Source organism: Sprattus sprattus (assembly GCF_963457725.1).
Source record: "Sprattus sprattus genome assembly, chromosome: 15".
Classification (NCBI taxonomy): Eukaryota; Metazoa; Chordata; class Actinopteri; order Clupeiformes; family Clupeidae; genus Sprattus; species Sprattus sprattus.
Window position 1 is genome coordinate 15,423,204 of NC_137913.1, and position 18,977 is coordinate 15,442,180.

At 43.3% G+C, this 18,977-nt stretch overlaps 2 protein-coding genes across 2 annotated transcripts; both read left to right on the forward strand.

Annotated features, from left to right (window-relative positions):
• Positions 1 to 3,264: 3,264 nt before the first annotated feature.
• On the forward strand, positions 3,265 to 7,822 carry LOC308376304 (phospholipid-transporting ATPase ID-like; the record flags this gene model as incomplete). Its single annotated transcript, XM_080852599.1, has 7 exons — positions 3,265 to 3,378; positions 4,059 to 4,172; positions 5,413 to 5,511; positions 6,881 to 6,942; positions 7,236 to 7,308; positions 7,507 to 7,579; positions 7,803 to 7,822. 7 exons carry the CDS (start codon positions 3,265 to 3,267, stop codon positions 7,820 to 7,822), a joined length of 555 nt encoding a protein of 184 aa, XP_080708725.1.
• atp8b5a (ATPase phospholipid transporting 8B5a) lies at positions 7,447 to 18,181 on the forward strand. Its single transcript, XM_080852600.1, has 21 exons — positions 7,447 to 7,577; positions 7,803 to 7,885; positions 8,013 to 8,171; positions 9,209 to 9,297; positions 9,604 to 9,797; positions 10,198 to 10,406; positions 10,608 to 10,651; positions 10,759 to 10,924; positions 11,242 to 11,430; positions 11,660 to 11,775; positions 12,055 to 12,219; positions 12,506 to 12,617; positions 13,248 to 13,353; positions 13,696 to 13,834; positions 14,206 to 14,389; positions 15,582 to 15,805; positions 15,990 to 16,073; positions 16,436 to 16,681; positions 16,963 to 17,101; positions 17,384 to 17,514; positions 17,835 to 18,181. Exons 2-21 carry the CDS (start codon positions 7,849 to 7,851, stop codon positions 18,153 to 18,155), a joined length of 3,054 nt encoding a protein of 1,017 aa, XP_080708726.1. The 5' UTR covers positions 7,447 to 7,577; positions 7,803 to 7,848; the 3' UTR covers positions 18,156 to 18,181.
• Positions 18,182 to 18,977: the final 796 nt, after the last annotated feature.

An 18,977-nucleotide genomic window follows, 5' to 3' on the forward strand; every position in this document is an offset into this window, starting at 1 on the left:
AGAAATAAACCCTTCAGTGCTCCTTCAGACAATGTGATTATGTTGTGGAGTTAGCGTTATGTTAGCACGTTAGCATTTCTTCCTTCCCTCTTCCCTTCCCCCTGTCCTGTGCACGAGCATGAATGCCTCCTGTTGCTGATTGGCTGGAATCATGTGCGGTGGTTCGGTCAAAACCACTTTTGTTTTCCACTTACAGAACATGGGCTGTGTATGAACACCAGATTTATTTTTCAAGGCACACACAATGGACAGCTATGGGACCACGAGGAGATTTTCGCTGAATTTGACAATAGTTGTACTGGATTAGAATCGCTTACTCCACCTATAATCGGGTGCTTTGTAGTGATGGAAGTGGGACTTTTGCTTTCTGTGGCTTGCGTATGAGAAATACATGGCCTCCACACGAGACCTAGACGTGTCTATGTCTCAGTCACCCAAAACAAACAGAGCGTGCCTAAAAGCCATTTCAGGCAGAGGTCGTAAGAAGCTGTAAATTCCCCAGCGTGCTGTTGGCTGACAGCTTAAAGCCCTCAGTGTGACTGGAGAGGTAGCCACAGCACAGAGAATGGCAGAGACGCACAAGAGAAGCAGTCTTTGAGTGGCCTGGATAGCACTGTGTGTGTGTGTAGGCTGGGGGGGGGTGGGGGGGGGGGGGGATTTTCACTGTGTGTGTTCCTGCTGTGCGTCCCGCGGCACATTCTCAAACACACACACACACATGTGGCAGCTATATATAGCCACCGAGGTGAAGTCACTGTGGATTCCCAGCCAGATGGGTGTGCTGAAAACTGCTGTTTCCTGCCTTGCCATTATCAATAGCACCTCCCATATCCCAGTACATCCCAGCAACAGTCTCTCTTCTGCACTCTCCTCAACATACCTCATGGGCCTCATTTGAGTAAAATGACATCACTCTGTATGTGTGTGTGTGTGTGTGTGTGTGTGTGTGTGTGTGTGTGTGTGTGTGTGTGTGTGTGTGTGTGTGTGTGTGTCTGTGCTTGTTTGTGTGAGAGACAGAGAGAGAGAGGAAGTCTATCACTGTGTGGATGTAAGCATTTTTAAGCTTTGTCTTGCTGTGTCTGTTGGCGCCATCAGACTTGTAAACATTTGGAAATCTTAATTTACTGCTGGAGCAACCTGCATGGCTATCATGCTGTATGAGGGAATTGGAGAAACTGATTAATTTCCACCAGTGCTGACTCTCCCTAGAGCGCCGTTAGAACAGTGGGTTTGATGTCATTCAAACTGGGCTGAAGGGTTTGCCCTTTCGTTAGTGTCTGCTTTCTGAGGGTGTCCTATGAAGGACTAATACTTCCCAGGATGCAGACTTCTGCTGATCCCCTCCCAGCCATCTCTACTGTGCTGATCATTTCAATCAGATGTGGAATGAATCCCTCCTTATGGGTCTTTGGTTTTTTTGTGTTAATTGTGCGTGGAAAAAAATTAAATATGTGTCATGAGTTTCACATGTTGGTTTTTCATGGTTTCATGGTTTCATGGTTTCATGGTTATTTGTCTGTGCCGTGGGTGGATATCTCTCCTCCTATGAGTGTTTCACCACCAATACTCATACTCATACATCTAATGTTTATCCCTGCACTTCTTGGACTTCCACTTATTTGCACTATTGTTGTGTTACAATTCACAGCTCCTGTGTATAGGCATTTCTCCTTGTATATACTTTTTTTTAGTCTCCTTAGACTGTTGCACTGTTTGTATTGTTTTGTGTTGTGATGTATATTCTGTGTAAGCACACTGAGAGCCACTTTACCAAGTCAAATTCCTTGTTTGTGCAAACTTACTTGGCCAATAAAACCTGATTCTGATTCTGAAGGGAAAGCAGTGCTAACAATCACAAGGTCCTTCGACCACAGAAACACATTTACTGATAAAGTGTGGTGAGCCTGTGCCAACTAACATTCTTCAGATAAGACTGATGAAGAAAAACGAAAGGGTTTTTTTTAGTATTGTGAAATGTGTGGGTGAAGTTATTGTGTTGAAGATTTTAAGACCAGATAAAGTAATGAAAATAAATTAATAGAACAATAATTGACTAACTGAACCTAAACAAAAGATTTCTGCAGACGGTCAAAACGCATCATATACGTGTATGTCGTTATATCAATACACTGAGATCAAATATGGAAATATATTAGGTTTGTCTTCATATGTCTTTAAATCTTGAATTACTCTGCGAGCTGATATAAATTATACACATCTATACTGCTTAAAGGCTTAGATGGTTTTGCACTTCAGTGTGCCAACTGTATCTTGGGAATACCCTGAGGAGCGACAGAGAGCTGATTGGTGTTCTTGTAACGACTGGAAGTGTTTAAATGAATGGTCGACTTCCTGCCCAGCGGTAGAGGAGTCAGTTCTAAATTGTCTTTGATGTCTTTTCATTGCAGATGTGATGAGTAAATGAGTGCAAAGAAGACGTGCAGCCATGTCGTTCTTTGGCCTGGATTGTGTAAGGAAGAGAGAAAGGGGTAAAGGAACCATCTACTGCGCTCTCTTTCCCTCTCCCCCCCCCCCCCCCCCCCCCTCTCTATCTATGTTTCTACTTAGCTTATTTAGTCAATGTTTCTCCTTTCGTATACTGGGGAATTTCCTGTGGATTTAACTTGCAGTATACACCCATGGGAACATTTCTGTTCTCTAAGAAGGTTCTTTGGTTGATCAGGAGACCTAGATGTGATCTCATTATTGTTTCAATAATGTATCGATTCAATCGCACATATTTCTCAGAAAATTCCTGAGGAGAAACAGTTTAAGACAGAAATTAGATGAGGCATTTAATTACTTCATTACAAAAAGAGCGCTCTCCACAACACAAGACTTTCAACAGTCTTTTTGACATAAGCTAATTAAATGCACTTTAATGTGAAAGTTTGTGCCTCATCCCCAAGCCGCAAGGTTGTTTTGAGGGAGACACAGAGGGGTGATATTGAGATGTCTGAAACATTTAGTAAAACGTGAGCATGATTTGTGACCCTGTTGACATTTCTCCTTTAAAACCCAAGTAGATGGTGGTGGGATTAAAAAAAATAAAATAAAATAAAAAACAAGTAGAAATTTGGTCCAGATAGAAATCTGAGAAGCAGGAGATTCAGGCCTAAAACTAAGGAGATCTCTTTCTTTAGATGTTCCGTTACTGTGGGTGTGCAGCACAATCCAATCTGTGCCTAAAGCAACTTTGAAATGGAAATCACTGCAGTCCAAATGTGGATTCCTTCCTTAAGCTATGGATGTTGGTATGTAAGTATGTTTTTCCTTGACGGAGTTGACATTGACAGCATTGCTATTCAATCTGTTTCAGAAGAGGAGCGGAGACTGAAAGCGAATGACAGAGATTACAATCTCCCTTTTAAGTATGCGGTGAGTTCAGAAACAAAAAGCATTGCAAGGCAGTCTGTTCCTTTTCATGATTTCAACCAGACACACACACACACACGCATACACACACATTCATGCATGCACACACATGCATATGCACATATACGGTATTCACACACACACACTGGGATATGGAGGTGTCCTTGCTGTAAAGCCATGTGTCTGCATATTGCAGTAAAAACTAGGAGTAAAAAAACAGGCCATGCCCTCCATTGTGTTCGTCCTTGTGCTCTCTGGTGTTTAAATAACAAGTATAACTGCAATTATGAGGTTATTTAGTCAAAAAGGGCGTATGGGCATTGCCATGCACTCATAGGTAGCTAAAGCATTAACAAGCTGTTATTGTTTGACCTTATTTCTTATACATTCAGGCTTATATATATTGAGATTTGACTCTTAACTTGTTCGTTTCGCAGATTTGTATTTATGAAGTTTCTGTTTTAAACTATTCTCTCCTCTCTCTTTATCTCTCTCTTTATTCACCGCTTGAGGAGAAAGTTTCTTAAACACGTGCTTGTGCTGTGTTAGGAAATGAAACAAATATTTGGCTACTGTGGTTACTTAGTTAAATGTTTATCCCCTTTGGTGATGTTTTCTAGGCAAAGAATTAACCTCTCTTACATTTAACTCCCCTTGTGCCCCTCACCTCTCGCCTGTTTCAGACCAACGCCATTCAGACCTCTAAGTATAACGTCCTCACCTTCCTTCCGCTTAACCTCTTTGAGCAGTTCCAAAGGATAGCCAACGCTTACTTCATATTTCTACTCATGCTACAGGTGAGCTGACGTTAACAGCACCACAGGCATTGTCATTGATGTGATATCTAACAGGAATGTGTCTTTTCAGAATCAAATTTATTTGTATTATTTCCCTAGCGAGCTACACTGAGGTATATGTAAAGACACAGATATACCATGACTAAGGGCAGTGAATAATAATTGGAGGGAGATTTTGATATGGAGCTAAATTACAGTGTTCTATGTTAATAGGAATCCATCATTCCAGCAAGATACAGTCTGCAATTCTGGCAAAAAATTGTTGATATTTCAGCTCAACAGCCAATCAAATTACTGTCCTCCCTTCCATACTCCGGAAGCAACGTGTTGATTGGCTGGAATAGTGTATGCCTCGGTTCGAGCCACTAATGTTTGTTTCTCATGTATAGAGCTAGGACTGTGTACGAACACCAGAGTTTTTCAGAGCACAGACTGAACAGACAGTAAGAGGGCCGTGAGGATTAATTCAGTGAATGTAACAAAAAGTCTACTCTGCGATAGGAGATTAGAATCGCAGACTGCACCTTTAAGTCAGCTTCTCTGTGCTCTGTTCTTACCTTAGGTTTGGTATGATGGCCAAACTACCATGGCAGTGTTTCCCAGAAGTATTGCTGTGCTATGACCATTGTTACCAGCAGAGTTTAAAATGAAAGTTTAGCTACTCATCGCACCACAGCCCTTTGGGCAATGCAGACCAGTCTTATCTACTGGCAGACTTAACTCAGGTATTTTACTTTTAGCATCAAAAGACCAGGGAAAGTCAGATTTACTCCCAAAAGTTTAAAGAAAGAAAAACTTTGAGGTGACCAGGAGCAGAGTTAGAAATAAAGCAACTGAGCCAAGCGTCTTTAATTTAAGGAAGTGAGATTTTTACTTCAGGATGTTGCTTTATGAGCTGCAACTGAATTCACATTCATATGGATAAGTGCCAAAGCTCATTTTCTGGAAGCTTTCTATCTGTTTGTTCTATGCATTTTTTTTCTGTGCAATGAGGAATGGTATTTATTATGGTATTTTTCTCTCTTTTGAGACACTGAGAGCCACTTTACCCGGAGTCAAATTCCTTGTTTGTGCAAACTCACCTGGCCAATAAACGCGCTTCTGATTCTGATTCTGATTCTGATTCTGATTCTGATTCTGATTCTGATTCTGATTCTGATTCTGATTATTAGCATCCACAATTCTGTGTCAACGAAATTCTTCCCATTTTAATGAAAGATGCATGTGCTTTTTTCCTCAGGTGATTCCTTCCATCTCATCGCTATCATGGTTCACAACCGTGGTGCCCTTGGTCCTAGTCTTGTTTGTGACAGCAGCCAAAGATGCCATAGATGACATTGTGAGTACCTGTGTAGTTGAAATATGTTCATCTGCCATAAGCCACTGTGTGTCATCTTCATTCTTGCTGCGTAGTGCATAATTGCGTGTTCTCCCCAAAAAGCCAGAGAGCTGGCGAACAATCCATTCATCCCTCATACAGTTGAGTAATGATAAGTTAGGATGTGGAAGACATTGATTTGGGGCATTTAAGTAAGTTGAAACATGGACCTCTGTGGGGTTCCATTAGTACATCTCCATAGAGTGCACTATGTCAGTGTGGATGACATTTTTTAAATCTGTACTCAGATGATTGTTTGGCTATAGCTGTTTTTTTGCTGATGAGACTCTCAAGGACGTCTTAGTAATTCCCTGTTGCTGTGTTATGCCTATATGTGTCTGTTTCTCTGTTTCTCTTTTCCTTTTGTTTCTTTACCTCTCTCTCTCTCTCTCTCTATCTCTCTCACACACTCTGTCTGTCTGTCTGTATGTTTTACTCCTACTCCAGTTGTTTGCATAGAGGGAGGCCAGTGTAAGTGGCGAGGGAAGGATAGAGAGACTCTGGAACAAGAGACACAAACAAACTATTCTCAGATATCAGAGTTTTGTTTAGCAACGAAAACAACAAATCCATTGTAAACAGTAATGTTTATCATCATATTCACTAAGTCTAGCTAACAAAATGTAGCATTAAATAGCATCAGTCATCAAAAAGTCTGAGGTTAGTTATCAGATTGTGGACCACTATAACACTGTGCTTTGAAAATGGTTTACTTTCTCCCCTTCCTTTTGGCACATACCAAAACAAAAAAGTTATATATATAATATGAAAGTGTAAACAGCTGTATAACAGCTGTGGTGTTATTTTTATGCAACATCCCTGTTTATATGGCCATAGCACATTAAACGGGACAAATGGTAAATCTTGTAATTCTAAAATGAATACATACCTCTGAAGTTACACACATCGTTTTTTAAACGATACATGTGTTTATTTGGGAAAGGTCAGTGCTGTGAGCTCCATGGAAAGAATTGGGAGAGGTAGTGACTGTTCCCTGGGACAGGAGTAGCCTTCCCCGGGCAACAACACAAGGGTCTTTTTGTGCCTGTGTCTGGGGTGTGGTTTCATGGTCCTGGAAGCAGACCAGTTCCCAAACACACTCTGCAGTTTTTTTTTTTCAACCTTCTCTTGCACATTTAAGGAACCATGTCATCCTACATTGCCAGCGAATGAGGCTGTGTTTTCAAAAAGAAAATCTCTGACCTTTTGGAGAAAGCAAGTTCTAATTCACAAAGAGCTTGCGGTTAGAGAAACAGGGCACAGGTGTGTGGGTGTGTTCTGTTCTTCTCTGCTGTGCTCGTGTGGTAAACCCTCATCTGATCCTCTGCAGAATCGCCACAGAAGTGACAAGAAAGTGAACAACCGTAAAGTCCAGGTTCTCATCAACGGAGAGTAAGTTTACACACTACACTCATGTGGCCTGTGCATTTGCCATCAGAGCACACAACATTGTGGTTTGAGGCTGGTATATGTAGGGCATCAGTGTGTAGTTTGTGGCTGAATTTGTCATATAATTCTCACGAAGGTGTGCAGTTGTATCTAAAACGTCAAGAAAAAAAGTTTATCCTTGTTGCTGTCACTAACTATATGCATTTGTAAATCCGTGCCACGTCCAGTGAACTGTTGAATCATCTGTCATGGAACTGTAATCATCCCTGTTATCATTTGTATCTTTCCCTCCAAAGACTCCGTAGTGAGAAATGGATGGATGTCCAAGTGGGCGACATTATCAAACTAGAAAACAACCAGTTTGTGACGGTGAGATGAATTTGGAGAAAAAAAAGGAGGCGCCTCTTACGGCATGTATTGTATGATCTGATTAATAGCCACATCATTTCCTGTTTGAAGACGTAATCTCAAACAAGAGTGTTGGCCTTCTTTTTGGCCTCCATATTTAGCCATGTCTGAGGCACGGACTGTGGTTCCTGATGCTGTAACAATTTTTTTCTCTTTCAGGCAGACCTGCTTCTTTTGTCCAGCAGTGAGCCTCTCAACCTGGTCTACATAGAGACTGCAGAACTTGACGGGTGTGTGTGTGTGTGTGTGTGTGTGTGTGTGTGTGTGTGTGTGTGTGTGTGTGTGTGTGTGTGTGTGTGTGTGTGTGTGTGTGTGTGTGTGTGTGTGTGTGTGTGTGTGTGTGTGTGTGTGTGTGTGTGTGTGTGTGTGTGTGTGTGTGTGTGTGTGTGAGAGAGTGAGTGAGCGTCTATGTCTCAGTGTGAATAAGTCTAATCACCTCATCTGTGTTTTCCCAGTGAGACCAATCTTAAGGTGAAGCAAGCTCTCACAGTCACAGGAGACATGGGAGACAGTGTGACAGCCCTGGCTGCCTTCAATGGTAAGAGAAAGAGGGTAATAGAGAGACAGAGAGAGAGAGAGAGACAGAGAGAGAGAGAGAGAGAGAGAGAGAGAGAGAGAGAGAGAGAAAATAATCATAGTCCTGGTAACCATGTCATCCTCTTCAGGTGAGGTGCGCTGTGAGCCTCCCAACAACCGCCTGGACCGCTTCGCTGGAACCCTGAGCTTTTCAGGGCAGAAGTACTCACTGGACAACGAGAAGATCCTGCTGAGAGGCTGCACCCTCAGGAACACCGAGTGGTGCTTTGGCCTGGTCATCTTCGGAGGTCAGCCCCATACATCCTCTCTTTATGGTCGATAGCTTTCCCCCTCTGCTGGTGAGCTGCGGTACTACACCGTGGAACCAGCTGTCCACTGATCCTTGTTAAACTATGTTTTACAAATCACAATCAAGGATTTATTCAGTTTTAAGCCAAAGTTTTTGGGGCAGGATGACAACATGCAGCAACGAAAACATCAGGTGTTTAGAGAAAAAAAAAAGCTCTCAAGGTTTTCTGACACTTTTCCACACCAAGATCTACTTAGTTTTGGTTAGTAAATGGATTGCCAGTGTATAGCAGTGAGACACAACACATTCCAGTGTGGGGTTGCTGTGCTGTTTAGTAGCTGCACTCTACGGGGGGACCAAAGTCCAAAACACTGGAAGTAATTAAGTGTGCAAACAGAGGTTTTGAGCCGTGCAAAACTGATTTCACGGATGGTCGCACTCTCAGATGACTCACCTGAAATTTTAAGTGTGACCTGCGACCTGAACGAGTCTGCAAGACTCAGATTCAGAGAGTCAGACCACAGCATCAGCACCTTGAGGGCTTGAGTACCAGAGGGACACATATTGAATACAAGCTGGATGTTTGCAGTCCAAAATAGCAATTGACTGTGAAACAGGTGTGGTCCTGATATGAGCTGATATGAGCTAGGTCAGGTGCTATTTTAGATGTGCGGACTGGATCATGGCCTCTTTGTTTGTTATTTGTGTGGGGTATGATCGGGCTTGATGGTTTATGTGATTTTTTCTGTGCTCGCTGAATGTGACTGCTTTATAAAGCTTCATTACAGGATGGTTGATTAAACAAGTCAGAGAAAATTTAAAATTGTTTGATTTTTTTTGTACATCATTATGAACTAATAATCAAGGATAAGTGTCCATGTTTCTTCGAGCTACTGACTTGTGTGTTTCTACGAGTATGATCAATGTAAATGCTAATTTAGAACTAACTCATGATACAGTTGCAGTTCACAAGCAATATTTGTTCAGGACTTTGGCTCTGCCTTAAAGCATTACAATGTATGTCTCTCTCCACAGGCCAAGAGACCAAACTGATGCAGAACTGTGGGAAAACAACCTTTAAGAGGACCAGTATTGACCGGCTCATGAATGAGCTGGTGCTCTGTGTGGGTTAAACTCAGTTTTCACAGACTGCCCTTAATGATTAGCTTTAGTGAGATATTTTCAGGCATCACTAGTTGTATCCTGTCACCCTGTTGCAGTGAACTGCCCTCCCATTACTTCCTCTTTTTTTTTAAATAGTCTTGGAGGAAAGTGTCAGTTACATGAATGTAGTCTTGATGACATGTTTGTATTCACCCGGTGATATGTTTTTTTTTAAATAATTGATCTGATTCTGATGATTTTTTTCATAATATCATAGTATCTGATCGGCTTCTTGATGATATTTCCTTTCAATAATTCTGGTTTAGATCTTTGGGTTCCTAGCCATCATGTGTGCCATCCTTGCTATTGGTAACTACATCTGGGAGCTGCAGGAGGGGTCAAAGTTCACAGTCTTCCTGCCTAGAGAGGAGGGAGTGAATGCGGCTTTGTCATCCTTCCTCACATTCTGGTCCTACGTCATCATCCTCAACACGGTGGTGCCAATATCCCTATACGTCAGGTGCGTTTGTCCTCTGTTTGCCCGTGAACAGGCTGCTACACTTCAGAAACGTCCACTCCACTTAACGGCTATGTAAATACCTGTCAACACATAGCATAGACTCTGGTGTTCCTCTTTACCAGTAACCTGCCAAACCTTGATTTGCATAACATCACCAATCTATTGGCACCAGATAGCAGATTGCTGTGTGAAAGCAGACGATCACACTAAAGTAGACTAAAGCATGCTACTCCCTTTGTTCAGATTTTCTAGCAAAAAAAAACACTGAAAATGAGTTGTGTGTGTCTGTGTCTGTGTGTGTGTGTGTGTGTGTGTGTGTGTGTGTGTGTGTGTGTGTGTGTGTGTGTGTGTGTGTGTGTGTTGTGTGTGTTTTTGCACATACATGTGTGGCACATGGTAGTGTGGAAATCATTCGTCTGGGCAACAGCTTCTTCATCGAGTGGGACCGTAAGATGTACCACGCCCGCACTGACACCCCGGCAGAGGCTCGCACCACCACTCTGAACGAGGAGCTGGGCCAGATCAAATACATCTTCTCCGACAAGACAGGCACCCTCACCCAAAACATCATGACCTTCAACAAGTGCACCATCAATGGCAAATCCTACGGTGAGAAGACCCAGACAGAGTCAGTCTCTCTCTCGCGCTCTCTTTCTCTCTCTCTCTCTCTCTCTTTCTCCCTCTCTCTCCCTCTCTCTCTCACACACACACACATAAAACAAACACTTACATACCAACAAATCCATACTTTCTTCTGTTCACTTTTCTACTTCAACCTACTACACCAAGTTCTCTTTTCATGTTTTCCAGGAGATGTTGTGGACTACACTGGACAGACACTTGAGATCACTGAGGTAAGGCTTATGGGTTGAGTAGTGTTTAGGCACATCTACTCATTGACAGATGACACGTGTTCTGTTTGTAGCACTTACAGTACCTATGACCTTTGGTTCTGTCACAGGATATGGACAAGGTGGACTTCTCGTTTAACCCACTGGCTGACCCAAAGTTCCAGTTCCATGACCACAGCCTGGTAGAGGCGGTGAAGCTGGAGAACCCTGAGGTCCACAAGTTCTTCCGCCTGCTCGCTCTCTGCCACACGGTGATGGCCGAGGAGAAGAATGAGGGTAGTTATCACAAACTGCCGAATGAAAAAGACATCAGTTGTGTGTGTATGTGTGTGTGTGTGTATGTGTGTGTGTGTGTGTGTGTGTGTGTGTGTGTGTGTGTGTGTGTGTGTGTGTGTGTGTGTGTGTGTGTGTCTGTGTGTGTCTGTGTGTGTCTGTGTCTGTGTGTGTGTGTGTGTGTGTGTGTGTGTGTGTGTGTGTGTGTGTGTGTGTGTGTGTGTGTTAATGCACCCTGTTGTTCAACTATCACGTGGTTTGGTCCACCAGTCCTTATCTTATTAGCTTTCATGTGCTTATTATGTTCATGCCCTCCTTAGGTGATCTTCACTATCAGGCTCAGTCACCAGATGAGGGCGCTCTTGTCACTGCTGCCCGGAACTTTGGCTTTGTGTTCCGCTCTCGCACGCCGGAGACCGTGACTATCGTAGAGATGGGTGTGCAGAGAGTCTACGAGCTGCTGGCTATTTTGGACTTTGACAACGTGCGCAAACGAATGTCTGTCATTGGTCAGTGTTTATGCAGTCGTTATAGCATGCTGGAGGAAGTTTTGAGATATTGGAAAAAAAACAAAGATGTTAGCTTGACCTAACCTTAAAAGCTTTTTAAGTCATGGATCATTATTTACTTTAAATTAAATATATATATATTTCATATATTCCAACTGAGCAATATAATGTACTGTACATGTTATGATCATATGTGCAGTAGGAGGATAACTGTGTTCTGCCTCACCAGTGAGAAGTCCAGAGGGGAAGCTGTGTCTCTACTGTAAGGGTGCCGACACCATCATCTACGAGAGACTCCAACAGTCCTGCAAAAAGCTAATGGATGTCACCACGGAGCACCTAAATGTGAGTGGCCAGCAGGGGGAGACAGTGGGACAAAGATGGCTTTCAGTTGGTGTTGGTGTTAAGAGTATCATTTGCGATGAGGCATTTGATGGAATTGAATGTGTGTGTGTGTGGGGGGGGGGTGTTTGTGTGTGTGTGTGTGTGTGTGTGTGTGTGTGTGTGTGTGTGTGTGTGTGTGTGTGTGTGTGTGAGTGTGAGTGTGTGTGTCTGTGTGTTTGTAGGATTCCCTTTATTCCCATTATTCTCTCAGTTTATTTTCTGTCCTTTTCTGCTCTTTAGGAGTTTGCAGGGGATGGGCTGAGAACTCTAGCGTTGGCATACAAGGACCTGGAAGAGGCTTATTTTACAGAATGGAAACAACGGCAACATGAGGCGAGCACTGCGCTGGAGGATCGTGAGGAGAGATTGGACAAGCTCTATGAGGAAATAGAGAAAGACCTGATGGTGAGCGAGTCTGAGTAAGAAATGGTGATTGGCTCTGTCTGATTTCTCTCTGAGCATCACACAGTGGTGTTGTGTCTCAAACTTGAAATGTTTCAAATGCCTGTGTCATAAATGTTATTGTCGTGTCTATTTGTGTGTGTGTGTGTGTGTGTGTGTGTGTGTGTGTGTGTGTGTGTGTGTGTGTGTGTGTGTGTGTGTGTGTGTGTGTGTGTGTGTGTGTGTGCATGTGTGTGTGTGTGTGTGTATGTGTGTGTGTGTGTGTGTGTGTGTGTGTACCCTTGTACAGCTTTTAGGAGCAACAGCCATTGAGGATAAGCTACAAGATGGTGTAGCAGAGACCATAGAGCAGCTAGCAAAGGCAGACATTAAGATCTGGGTCCTGACTGGTGATAAACAAGGTAACACAGGCAGCCATTAAGCAACTGTTATCAGAATTGAGTTGTCTTTATTTAGTTTCAATTTAACCTCTAAATTCAGTTACTCTTAACAGTAGGGAGACCACTGTGTGGCTCTTGAATTGGAAGATGTGGTTATTTGTTGACATGTGAGCTCAATTGAAGAAATTCGTTTTTTAAGCAAGTTTCAAGGAGCACTACAATGTTTTTGCGGATGGTTTGGAAAAAAGACTGGCTGTCCAGCACAAAAGCAGGCAATTACTGAACACATAAACAAAATGCCCCAGTCAACGTCAAAATTGAATTAACTTGGGCTTGTAAATTAATGTTGAATGGCGCTGCAAGTGGCAACATTTCATATGTCACATGTGCTGCTATGTGGGTATGTAGAAATGTCTGATTATTTTATTATTATTTGACCAAACTGAAAACACAACATTCATTGTTGTCGAAATTACAGTGTAAACAAATCCAATCGAAACTCAATTAGGTAACACGAGCCCTCACTCACTCTCTCTCTTTGTCCATCTGGCTTTCTCCCCTCACACACACACCCTCTCTCATCTTATTATTTGTCTCTCTTTCTTGCTATTTCCCTCTCTCTCTCTCTCTTTCTTTTCCTCTCTCTTCCAGAGACAGCCGAGAACATTGGCTACTCGTGTAACATGCTGAGGGAGGAGATGAATGAGGTCTTTATCGTGGCGGCGAACTCTCCAGAGAGCGTGAGAGAGGAGCTCAGGTCAGTGCAAGAGTTGGCACACGCTGACTCAGCGCTTTCACCTTGGCTTCAGTTCAAGTCTCCTTCAATTACAGCTGAAAAATGTACCGTTCAAGCACGACCTGAAGTCTGAGCTCAAGCAGTGTCCTGGTTTCGTTCTTTACACCACCTCCACAAAGAAAAACTTCGCTTATGATCCAACCTCTGGGCCTTGCTCTGTGCTAATATTTAGCAGGTTTCCCTAAATCAAACTGAACACCCAATGCAAAGTTCTTAAGGGAGGGTTTCCCTTGGTCAAACATGTGGTGTTGTGTCTCTCTTTTCAAAGCAACGTTAAATTCATAAAGTGTTTCTCCACAACAGGAAAGCAAGAACCACCATGAAGCCTGGTGCAGAAGAGGATATGTTCGTCTCAAAAAGAATCCTGGGAAACTCACCTAATATTGTCCCCGATGAAGTCATCAATGGGGAATATGGGCTTGTTATCAACGGCCACAGCCTGGTGAGAGCTAAGGCCTCTGTATCTAGGCATATGTAACGCCTCTAAACCCCACCGTGTTTGTGGTCCAACCCAAAGGGAAATACAGGAAATAGGGGCCCATAATCCACACCTGATTTCTCAGTCCGGGAAAAAAGATCCAGTGGCTTTGCCCTCATCTGTGTAATTCTAACTGCTTGCTACTTCTCCCTCTCCTTCTCTCTCTCTCTCTCTCTCTCTCTCTCTCTCTAACCCAGAGTGTTATTGCAATAGAGAATCCGGTTCTCAACTAACAGGGCTTTGCTGTTTGAATAATAAAAACTAAAATAGCATATAGCAGATAATCTTCGGTACTCAGTTATATTGACAGTGATGACATCCCTTATCTCCCACAGGCCTATGCCCTGGAGGCCAGCATGGAGGTGGAGTTCTTGCGCACCGCCTGCATGTGTAAGACCGTTATCTGCTGTCGAGTCACCCCCCTGCAGAAGGCTCAGGTGGTGGAGCTGGTTAAGAGGTACAAAAAGGCAGTGACCTTGGCCATAGGAGATGGAGCCAACGACGTCAGCATGATCAAAGGTAATGCTGGAAAGACATCAAACACACATGTTTGATACAGACAAACATATTTCTACACTTAATAGACCACCATATAGCACCATATTTCTACACCACTGGCCAGTAGACCAGTATTTGTAATATACAGTAGGTCTATTTCTGGGAAAAGTCCTTAAATCATCATTTCACCAGGTTTAAGTTAAAATGCACAAAAAGTTACCTCTAGTGGCAGTTCTAAGATATCGTGAAGACATAGCAATGGCAATCAACCTTAATCTGAGCTATAGGTTAAAGGTGCATTGCGTAGGATTTTGTGCCATCTAGCAGTAAGGTTGCAAACCAGCTCCGTCACCCCTCCCTTTCCAAGCATGTAGAATCTTCTACAGTGGCTTCCAGTTACCATAGAAACAAGAAAAACCCTCTCTTGAGTCAGTGTTAAGATTTATCCTTTCTGGGCAACAGTAGAAACATGACAGTGCAACATGGCAAACTCCATGGAAGAGAACCCACTCCCAATGGAGATATGAAAGGCTTATTCTACCCTTACAAAAGCGTATGTGTGCTTTCCTTGGAGCCCACCTGCTTGAATCTAAAAGCAGACCATATTCAAAATAGTGATGCTCTGTCTGTCAGGAAAAACGAAGAAGCTAGGATGAGCTAGTCAGCTACTTGCTAGCTTACCTGACGAAACTGGTTGGAATTTTTGAGTGACCAAAGACTAAATAATTATCTTTTAAATAGTTTAATATACAGACTTTTGATTATCAGGTAAATGTGTTATTATGATTTTATTGAACATGAACAAATCTAATTTTGAAAACAATCACTCTGCGATCTTTGGCGCGCCCTTGAGGGGTCCCAGACCCAGGATTGGGCACCATGGGGTTCAACCACAGGTGCTTATGACACAGCAATTGGGTTAAAGAAGCCACTTGACTTCCTCTGCAACTTGCAAGTTTAAAACCGTGTCAAACTCTAAAACGCAGATAAGTTAACAACAGATCAATGGCCCCACTAAGTCTACAGTTATCAGTGGACCAACAAACTGTTATGTCCTCATCTAGCCTGTGACAGGCTATTCCTTAACTCGTTTACATTCTTTGCTGTCCACGCTGTCTGTCAATGCACTTGTTATAACACTGAAATGTGCATTCATATTATTTGCATTACTCCCTTTACACATTGCCCTTTTCCCTGTTCTTCCTTCTTGAAGCTGCCCACATTGGCGTGGGCATCAGCGGGCAGGAGGGCATGCAGGCGGTGCTGGCCTCGGACTACTCCTTTGCCCAGTTCCGCTTCCTGCAGCGCCTCCTGCTGGTGCACGGCCGCTGGTCCTACCTGCGCATGTGCAAGTTCCTGCGCTACTTCTTCTACAAGAACTTCACCTTCACCTTTGTTCACTTCTGGTACGCCTTCTTCTGCGGATTCTCCGCCCAGGTGAGAACCCCAAAACCAAACTGTGATGATTCAGTACGTAATGTCAGGCAGTGTTCTGATTGCTATATTGCATCAGTCTTGAAATGCAATATGTTAGCAGTTTGTTCATTTTGGTAGGGTTCACTGAGACTCTAGTCCTTTGGCTTGCGTTACTGATTATTTGACTGATGTTCTCTTTTTGCAGACAGTCTATGATGAATGGTTCATCACACTTTTTAACCTGGTGTACACTGCCCTCCCAGTTTTGGGTATGAGTCTGTTTGACCAGGTAAGAGACACATTATAGGCTGGATTTTCAAATACATGGTTGCTTTAACATCTTCACTGTTTTTTTTTTTTTTTTCCCTCATTTGTTTATTTGGTTTAAATTTTTTTTTACCTTCACTACATATATTTATCCAAAGGATCACTGAACACTGAATACCACAAACACACTGATGCGCACTGGTATTTCCAGCACCACCTAACAATATTACTCTAGAAATGTCTCAAAGACCAGCAGAGAATACTAGAATCCAGCAGAAAAGAAGAGAACATACAGATAGTTTAAGATGGAGTCAGTGAGCATAACGAGATCAGCACTGTGCTCGCCGCTCATCGCGCCTTCGCTGTGACTCACCTTGTGTGCAGGACGTGAGTGACAGCTGGAGCTTTGAGTTCCCCCAGCTGTACGTGCCAGGCCAGCTGAACCTGTACTTCAGTAAGACGGCCTTCGTCAAGTGCGCCCTGCACAGCTGCTACTGCTCCCTGGTGCTCTTCTTCATCCCCTACGGCGCCATGTACGACACAGTGAGGTTTGATGGGAAGGATGTGGCTGACTACCAGTCTTTCGCCCTACTGACGCAGACATGTCTGGTCATCGCAGTGTGTATACAGGTGTGTGTTTATTTACTCTTGCTGTTGCATTCACCTGTTTTTACTTATTTCTCACACTCTTGGAATACAGTCTTTAATGCTGATCTACACAGAAAAACAATCCTCATCTTTCTAATGTGCAATTATGCTAATGTACAATTATGTAAAACACAATAGAGGAACCAAGAAGAGAAATGTCACACTGTATATCCTTGCAATGTCATCTTAATGCTTTTGGGTTTCCTTCTTTTCTGTCCTTCTGTTCTGCCTCTTCCCCGGCTCTCACTGCTTGCCTTTACCAGCTGGGACTGGACATGTCGTACTGGACAGTGGTAACCCATGTGTTTGTCTGGGGCAGTTTAACCATGTACTTTGTGGTCACGTTTACCATGTACAGCAATGGCATGTACCTCATCTTCACAGCATCCTTTCCATTCATCGGTAAGTTTGATGGTTGGTCTCAGCTGCATACAAACAATACAAAATAACATTGATTAGCAGTGTTAGTTATCCCACAATAATATTAAGTTTGTGTACCCTGATGCCCAGTCAAATATATTGCAATGTCTCATGGTTCTGAATTAGGATTCTGTGCACTGGATTTATTTTCAGCACTTCCGTGTGTGTGTGTGGTGTGTGTGGTGTGTGTGTGTGTGTGTGTGTGTGTGTGTGTGTGTGTGTGTGTGTGTGTGTGTGTGTGTGTGTGTGTGTCTTGATCATCAGGTTCGGCCAGGAACACTTTAAATCAGCCTAACGTGTGGCTGACCATCCTGCTCACCTCTATCCTGTGTGTGCTGCCGGTGTTGACCCACCGATTCCTGGTCATCCAGCTACAGCCCACCATCAATGACAGGGTAGGCCACTCTGCAGTCACACACTCTCACACACACACACACACACACACATGTTGCCACAACATGTTGGGTTGGATGTCCATTTTCTGAGCCAGAATTCCCATCATATTGTTCCATACAATTACTGACTGTTTTTAAACACTGACTATGATTCCCATCATATTGTTCCATACAATTACTGACTGTTTTTAAACCCTGACTATGATTCCCATCATATTGTTCCATACAATTACTGACTGTTTGGAAACCCTGACTATGATTCCCATCATATTGTTCCATACAATTACTGACTGTTTGGAAACCCTGACTATGATTTTCAGGTGCGACTGAAAGTCCTTCAGGCCAAAACAGCTCCACCTCCTCCTTCCAAGCGCACCCGCATGAGGCGTACCAGCACCCGCCGCTCCGGCTACGCCTTCTCGCACGCGCAGGGCTACGGCGACCTGGTGACCTCGCGCCGCTACCTGCACCGGCCAGTCAAGCCCCGCTCCGGCGGCTTCACCCCGACCGGTCGCTCGCTGGGGTTCAATCCCACTGGACGCTCGGCCGGTTACAGCCCGTCAGAACGCAATCAGAACCCAAAGCAGGAAGTGGAGGCCACCTCTCTCCAGATGTACCGCACCAGAGACTTAGCCTTCTGACACTGAGAGCACAGAGCTCACAAACAACAACAACTACAGATGCTGCTTATCAAGCAGATCTTCCAGGAGACACATAACACTTGTTATGCCTAGCACAGTTACACCTCATTGTGAGTGCAAAGCTGTGGACAGTGAATGATAAATGAGGACAATGGGAGGACCATATGTATTGTATACAGTACTATGCATGCGTGCATAAAGCAGGCTTTTACTCATAATAGCAGCCATTACTATCAGGAACTGAAAAAATCTTCTGTTGTGAAGACTCACAGAAGACTAACAGACACAGTGCCCAGAGGCTGTGTCATTAAACACCCAATGATGGTGAAAGACCAGGTAGTCGTCAGAACAAAGAAGCATGATCTCAGTCCATCATAACTGCATCAAACACCTTACTTGAATGCAGCTTACCATCAGGTATCACCGAAACACTAATGTCACTGATGAAGTAGACATATCATGATGATCACTGGCATCGTGTTTAGTGTTTGCCTTAGCTGTATATTTCTGGGCACAGCCTGGAAATATTTGCCTGACTTCAGCTGACATTGAAGGCTACAAACTATAAATCAAACCAGGTCATACCTTCTAAATTCCTTTTTTTGAGATGGCACCACTCACATAAAAGTGTATGCAGCAAACGAAAATGTTTAATGGGTGATCAGCTGGCTTTTTTTTACAAACAAACTCCAAAGAGGAGACCTCAGAATGTAATGTTTATTTTTATGTGGTCACACACACTTTTTTACTCTGAGGGAGTTTGATAGAATATATGATGAAGTGTGGTTACAGTGCGTTTTGTGCATTACAATGTATCCTGGC

What these genes read in the sequence shown, in the direction of transcription:
- atp8b5a (XM_080852600.1), top strand. Translation starts at nt 7,849, where the DNA reads ATGGGAGACAGTGTGACAGCCCTGGCTGCCTTCAATG. An exon ending in AGCCCTGGCTGCCTTCAATG is followed by an intron (nt 7,886 to 8,012) that starts GTAAGAGAAAGA and finishes CATCCTCTTCAG; the next exon opens with GTGAGGTGCGCTGTGAGCCT. An exon ending in TGAATGAGCTGGTGCTCTGT is followed by an intron (nt 9,298 to 9,603) that starts GTGGGTTAAACT and finishes ATTCTGGTTTAG; the next exon opens with ATCTTTGGGTTCCTAGCCAT.